The 7,400-nt window shown below is 40.7% G+C and overlaps 1 protein-coding gene across 1 annotated transcript in view; it reads left to right on the plus strand.

The window, feature by feature from the left end:
• csnk2a2b (casein kinase 2, alpha prime polypeptide b) overlaps window positions 1-6,220 on the plus strand; it is a 22,177-nt gene extending 15,957 nt beyond the window's left edge. Inside the window, exons 7-12 of the mRNA XM_008286534.1 lie at window positions 652-762; window positions 1,772-1,873; window positions 2,131-2,231; window positions 2,581-2,729; window positions 2,836-2,917; window positions 5,516-6,220. Coding sequence (XP_008284756.1) covers window positions 652-762; window positions 1,772-1,873; window positions 2,131-2,231; window positions 2,581-2,729; window positions 2,836-2,912 — 540 coding nt within the window. The 3' untranslated portion in view covers window positions 2,913-2,917; window positions 5,516-6,220. The remainder of the gene's footprint in view (window positions 1-651; window positions 763-1,771; window positions 1,874-2,130; window positions 2,232-2,580; window positions 2,730-2,835; window positions 2,918-5,515) is intronic.
• Window positions 6,221-7,400: the final 1,180 nt, after the last annotated feature.

Genomic DNA, 7,400 nt, shown 5'->3' on the forward strand with positions numbered 1-7,400 from the left:
AACCTCTGATGGTTTGATGGAAGAACTCTGAGGTCGTTTCAGGTCTGTGGTGGTTTTAGATTTGAGAGCAGGTAGCTGAAGGTTTTAGAACCGAAGGAATGAACGTCAGCAGCAGCAGCAGCGTCTGAATACGTTGAGGTTGTTTTAAAAGCCTCATAAAGGATCCGTTGTATTAATGTGATCCAGAGGAAGTCAAGTCGTGGGCGAACCTTCCAAGGTCCTGCTTTGACATCATCCCTCTGACTCAAGTTTTAAACGAAGAAAAGCTCATGAAGGTATTGATTCGATGTGGCCGTGAACATGTAAATCAGAGTCCAGGATTTCTTTTGAACTCTGAGTCATAAGAGAGAAAGATTCAAGGTGTTCTTCTTCTTTGAGGCCCAAAGACAGATAATGTTTAAGCTCTACTGAGGTGGACAAACTTCACTGTAAAAACTGAGAAACCAGCCGCAGCTTTACTTGTTGCACAATTCTGTTTATCAAACCACCTTTAGATGTGAAATAACTGTATTTATGTGCAAAGTCTTGTATCTGTCCAGCAGGGGGCAGCAGCAGGAAGCGTCCGAGGCTGTTTTAGTTCCTCCTTCATACCGTTCAGTGTGAGCTGAAGCTGACTGAGGCGGTTCTGTGTGTTTTGTTTTCTCCCCACAGCTACGCCTTATAGACTGGGGCCTGGCCGAGTTCTACCATCCGTCCCAGGAGTACAACGTCAGAGTGGCCTCCAGATACTTCAAAGGTCCAGAACTCCTGGTGGACTACCAGGTACCGCTCACCTGAAGCAATACACAGTTAACCCTCTGAACCCTGAGCAGCTTCTGGACGTTTTCACTCACTGTGGGCTCGTTTTTATTTCACTGCAACATGAAGTCCTGCACCTCGAAATATGAGGGTTAATGTGAGAAACAAAGAAATCCTTCCAGTAAGCTTTGCAGCGCAGCACGACTTGGCGTCAAAAACCTTCAACCTGTTCTTACTCACTGTGGGCTCATTTTCACTGTGATATAAAGTCCTGCACCTCTATGGAAACAGAACAACCACGACTATGAGTGGAGAAAACTCAGAAATGTCTACTGTGCATTAATGACACAGTTTTGATGCTACAACTCACAAAAACCTTTAAAAAAAAAAAGATAATATTTTGATTATTTATTTTTAAAAATGGGAAAAACCTGGAGTCAACATGTACAACATTTTTCCAAGTTCCCACATGTGTCACCAAGACTGGAAAAATGAAAGAAAGAAAGAAAAAAAACTCCACATATTATAGATATTTTAATACTTACGTTTTAAAATTAGTTTTGTTTCCTGTCTGTTCTGCGTAAACACAGCCGGCAGTTCAGCAGAGAAGCTCCTGAATTCTTGTTACGCTGCTGTTGGTTGTAGCAGCGTCAGTAAATGACTTCACGGTGGCACCGAGGAGTGCAGAATTTTTAGTTTTTCACAGAATCTGTTCGAGCAAACGGTTCATTTATGGCACATTTCTTTAAACAAATTTATTCATGTGATTTTTCGTTAGATATCACGATTTTAAACTTGGGTTTGGTTGCTTTTGTCAACAAAACTGAAAGTCACACACGATGAGTTGAAAATCCAATATTTTTTTGATTTTACGGTTTCTTACGAATGTAATTTTGTGCATTTATTTTTAAAATGACCTGCTGCTGGGTTCAGAGGGTTGAACTCCTTAATATTTGGCTGCTGCTACGTGTGGATAATTCTCACATCTGTGTTCTCATCATCGGCAGCGCTGTTTGATGATTTTGTGTTGCAGATGTACGACTACAGTCTAGACATGTGGAGTTTGGGCTGTATGTTGGCCAGTATGATCTTTCAGAAAGAGCCCTTCTTCCACGGACAAGACAACTACGACCAGGTACCCGCGACACGCCGACCGCACCGCTAACACGTTCATATCAGTAACGATTATCACCAACTGGTTTCATGCTCACATACATGGAAGAACTGGAGACACGATGTGAAAGTGGCTCGACTTCCAGCACCGTGTTTCTCAGTTAACATTATCAGACAGCCTGGAGTTTAGCTGGGCAGCAGGCAGAGGGCGCTGTTGTTCCAAACAGAGCTGCAGAGTTGTTAAAAGGTGTTAAAAACCTGTTTGTTTTTTTTTTCCAGCTGGTGCGAATCGCCAAGGTCCTGGGGACGGACGAGCTGTTCGGCTACCTGCGTAAATACCACATCGAACTGGACCCGCGATTCAAAGACCTGCTGGGACAGTGAGTTTATTCTCAGCTGAATCAGAACAGATCACATCTCACAGGTTCAGAGCTGCACATCTGACAAAAGGAGCTTCTTTTATTCTCATTTTTTTCCCAAACCCCTTTGAAATCTCCTTGTTCTCAGAAATCCCAGATCAAGGCCGTCAGTTTTCTTTTCTTTTTTTGTTTTAGTTTTATTTCACATCCATCATTTTACGTGTTATCAGTACTGGTACAAGCAGATTCATGTTATTCACACCTAAAACCAATCCTTCTGCAGTACGTTTGATCACCGTTTTACAACAAAGTCAGTGAATGTTTGTAGATTTAGCAGCAGCAGTGACGGTGTCTTAACTGTTCCCTGCAGGCAGAGCAGGAAACGCTGGGAACAGTTTGTTCAGACGGAGAACCAGCACCTGGTGAGTCCTGAGGCTCTGGATCTGCTGGACAAGCTGCTACGCTACGACCACCAACAGAGGCTGACGGCCACCGAGGCCATGGAGCATCCGTACTTCTGTAAGCACGACTCACGGCCTCGAATAGAAACGCCTGATGAGGTGTTTTTGATGCTCTTGAGTCTCGGTGTTACTCTGGATTTTGAACCTGTGTGTGTGTTTTACAGACCCGGTAGTAAAGGAGCAGTCTCTGTCCAACTCTGACAACAACATGGTTACCAGTGGCAACACTACAGCGCGATGAAACAGGTGATGCTTTAAAACGCTGTTCGTCCACCACGGAGCGGTTTAAATCAGCAACACAAGACCAAGCTACTGCTGTTATCTCACTTTAACACAAACAGGTTTTTACAGACGCCAGAGACATTTATCTGTACACATGGAGAGAGACTGAGTTAGTTTGCAGGAAAGCAATGTGATAGTGGCTCCACACAACCAAAAAAATAAGCTTTTTCAATCTTGAATTTGAATATTTCTGCTCCTCTCCACTCAACTGCTGCCCTTATGTGAATGAGAACTTGATTTTAAGTGTATATTTTGGTGTAGGTGTAAATGTCCCAGGTAGAAAGTAAAATTAAAATATATAGGTTTTTGTTATTATTTATTTATGCATTTATTTGTAACTTTTTTTTAATTGAGTTTTTGTTTTATTTTATCAAACACAACAACAAACAATGTCCCCATCCTGGACAGCCGTCCAACAGAGGAAAAAGCCTAAATAAATAAATAATAATAATAAATAATACTAAAATAAGAATAATAAGAAGTATTGACAGTAGTTGAGTAAGATTGTGTAATAATAATAATAATAATAATAAAGAAAAAATAAGTAAATGAAGTAAATAAATAATACATAAATTTAAAAAAACAAAAACAAAGTCAACACAAGATTACATAAAAAATATATGCAGTTTAAAGTAATCAAATTTTAATAAAAAATAAAAAATGCATGGTTTTTGGTTGGTTTGAAAACCCTCTGAACCCCTCTGAACTCCAAAACCCCGATTTAAAAAGGCGCTTTATCTTTTTTTTTTAAATCACCAAAAAGACTGTCATCAAAAAAGGTGTCAAAACACAAACAGTTGTTAGTTATTTAATATTTTGTATCTGCAGAAACCGACACAGAGTCTGTTAACGTATTCCTGGATAATACACACTTCAAATACATGAAAATTATTATAATCAATCCAGTGTAGAAGCTTCAAACTGAGTAATTCTTCAATGCATAAAGAAAAAAAGTGGTCAAGAACTTAGTTGTAAAGTTCTGCTAATGCACTTTCTGAAATGTAGTGTGCTAAAGGTCGGGTGTAGCGTGTCTCCACAAGTTCAAAAAGGAAGCAAAAACCTGTATTCAGTTCAGTTTTATTTATAAAGCGCAATTTACAACATATGCCCTCACGGCGGTATCCACAGTAAGGTTATGAATTTGAACCTAGAACCCAACAATCCAAAGTTGCCTTTTGACTCCATCTGAGCAAACGGGAAGGAACCCAAAAAAACCCCACTCTATTCGCTACATGCTTGTTAGAAATTATGTTGTAGATGAGCTGTAGTACCTGGTTGTTCCACCAGGTGGAGCCTCTTACAGTTTAAAGCTGTAGAGACCAGAGGAGGCAGGTATTTGGACTACAGGTAGTTCATGTTGGCGAGCATTGTGGGGGTTTGCCTAGCAACGGAAACCATGACAACGACGTCTGCGATGCTTAATGACCTCCAGCCAGAGCTCATGTGTTTAACGAGGACGGCGGTCATTTACTTCGGTGACGTATGTGACCGAACTCATATCGAGTGTCTGGTGACTAAAATAGCGACATCAGGACGGGTCGAAGGTTTACTGTGACTTGTGTTGGGTTACTCCGTTATTAGTTGGTGATGGTGCTGATTACTGAGTTTAAAAAAAAAAAAACTTCAAAAACTGAAGCTTTCCCTTTACCACTACCTGTGTGACAACAGACACAAACAAAGCATCGGGGTTAAGTTCACGCTAATCAGTTGAAAAATACCTTGATTTACACCGATCCCAATCTTCTACAATAAACCAAGACGCCCTCATATGTACATGTTGATTCCAGGTTCTTTAAATGCTTGTAAACAAAATGAAGAAATTCAACTTTTGTTTCTTTCTTCTTATGATTTATGGCATCATGTTTATCCTTATACAGCACAAAGGATGTTTTTGAGTTCTCTTTGTTTTTAGCCATGTTTGTGCTGTTTAGGACTTTTATATTGCCGTCAAAATGAGCTCACAGTGAGTTAGAAAAAATAAATAAATAAATAAAAAATGTGATGGGTATAAAAATCGCCCAAAACTTGTTCGGGGTTCAGATGCTTTCCAGCCAGAATTTATTTCTTCTAAAAAACGTTCTCTGAAAGTTCTTTTTAGTTCCCAGAATGTTCTTCTTAAAGTTGGGACAAGTAAAGACTTTCTAAAAAATAAATAAATAAAAAGGTTTGATCATAACATTGTTGGACGGTTTTCTGAACGTTGCTGGGAATGTTGTCGTGGAAATGTTTTCTAGCAGAAAACATCCTGGAACTTTTGCAGGCAGAACGTTCCACCTATTTGTGTAACATAATCTGACAACTTCACTCAAACATCCTCTGAATGTTGCAGCCAAAACATTGTGTATTAGTTCATTTTTAACCTTGTAGGAACATTATTCGGAAACGTTAAACATCCCTAAAACGTTCTTTAAGCATTTGATTGCGACTTTAAAACATTATTCAAACCTGTAGACGATGTTAGCCAACGTTATGGGAACGTTCCCTTGAATTTATCTGATAAACTATTCATATATGTTCATTGACTAACTTTATTTTTCCCCTCTCTGTCTTGTCTTTTCGCAGAAGTGGAAGAAGAAGGATGTTTGTTACCTCAACTTTGTACCCGGTTGTGACAGTAACTTTGACAAGTGTACAGTGACAATGGATCAAAGTAACTCTGACCAGTTACACACTCACGGATATGTGATACACACAATCTACACACGAACGCAACACAGACGCAAGCACACCTCGACACAAACACCAGATGCAGACACGTATACATACATACACCCTCCTCCTCTGTATCAGTCTGTGATTGGCTTGTCCTGGTTTTCCTGTCCAGCAGCCTGACCAATGAGCTTCGAAGCTGCTCCCCCTCCTCCATCGTCCCCTCAGCCGGTCTCTGTCCTCCCAGCTCAGTCTCATGTAGGTCAACAAAGACATTTAAAGACAATTCAGTCCCTCTTCTTCTTCTTCTTCTTCTACTTCTTCTTCTTCTTCTTCTCTCTGTCGTCCCTCCTTTATATCTCCCCTCTTTGTTTGCATCAGCATGGAGAATGAACAGGAGTGTGAGCCTGTACGACCCCGACTCCCCCCCTATCCTCCCCCGGGTCCGATCCATCCGTCTGCCCTCCTTTTTCCTCCCCATCCTCTTCCCCCAACAGACAGACAGGCGTCTTAGCACTACTCCAGATCTGAAAGTGGCATGGTGGACTCTCTCTCTAGATAGAATGATGATGATAATAATAATATTAATGAAAAATAAATGATTTTTATTTAGATGAACCGCTGGTGTTGTGGGTCACTTTGTATGCTGTCTGTGTGCTCTTGTGGAAAAATCAAAACAGTGTACAGTGCTGCACATGTATTCTCATTCCCTTGGTCCAGGATGGAATTATGACTATATCCGGGGTATTCCAATGGGCAGGCTTCAAGGTTTGCGTATCGAAGTGTCCGCAGCGATAGAGCACTGATAGAACTGTCTGTCTTTCGAAAAACAGGGTTTATAAAGCCAAAATGGGAATGTTTTCACAAGATCAAAGGGACAGACAAACGGAGCTCTATGGTGAAATTTGACCTTTGTTGATATGAAAAGCCACCCCATCAATAAAAGCTATTTCCTTTAATCAGAGGGTAAACGGAGCCCTGGAAGGGACATGGAGAAAGAAAGAAAACGGGGTAAACAATAGAGGTGTCTTTTGCGAGATCTTGCGAAACTTTCTCAGGATTTAGCAATAACTTTTGCGAGATCTCACAAACCTATAGGGTTGTTTCCAAAATCATCCACTCACTCCCTACTCACTGTAGAGGGACCACTATGTAGTGAACTATGTAGAGCATCGCAGTGGTGTATGTACTTCTGGGTCTTTTTGACAGTATGGAGAAATGACAGCGGAGGACGCCCACCCATACGAAAGTTTTGAGTTTTATTTTGAAATCGACTTAAAATATAAAGACATTCAAGCAGTGCTTAGCAAGAAGCACAGTTTTCACAAAACGTCCAGTAAGACTGATGTGACTTTTGCGAGATCCCGAGAAAGATTTGTGAGATCTCGCAGAAGATACCTCTATTTTTATTTTTCTTCTTTCTCCATGTCCCTTCCAGGGCTCCATATACAGAGGATTAACTTATCCTGATTAACTAGCTGAGCGGTTCTGAGTGACGACATGCTCTGCAACAATGCGATTCTCTTTGATGTGTCCTGATTATTGTCAGACAGTGTGTGAATAACTCAGTGATCAGATCTCAGGTGAGCAGGTAACTGACAAGCAAACCAACACGTTGCTTTCTGCCGCTGACTGAGGTTTGATAATCTACCAAGCAGGACCGACACTCGGCCCGTGAGCCGTAACCATCAGCCAACCGTGACTTTAACGGGCAAAAGCTATTCCTGGAATCAATTTCAAGGAATTTAATTATGACAAAAAACAGGATTATGACATTATTCTGACAATAAATGGGCTA

Source organism: Stegastes partitus, unplaced genomic scaffold (assembly GCF_000690725.1).
Source record: "Stegastes partitus isolate 25-593 unplaced genomic scaffold, Stegastes_partitus-1.0.2 Scaffold458, whole genome shotgun sequence".
NCBI lineage: Eukaryota > Metazoa > Chordata > Actinopteri > Pomacentridae > Stegastes > Stegastes partitus.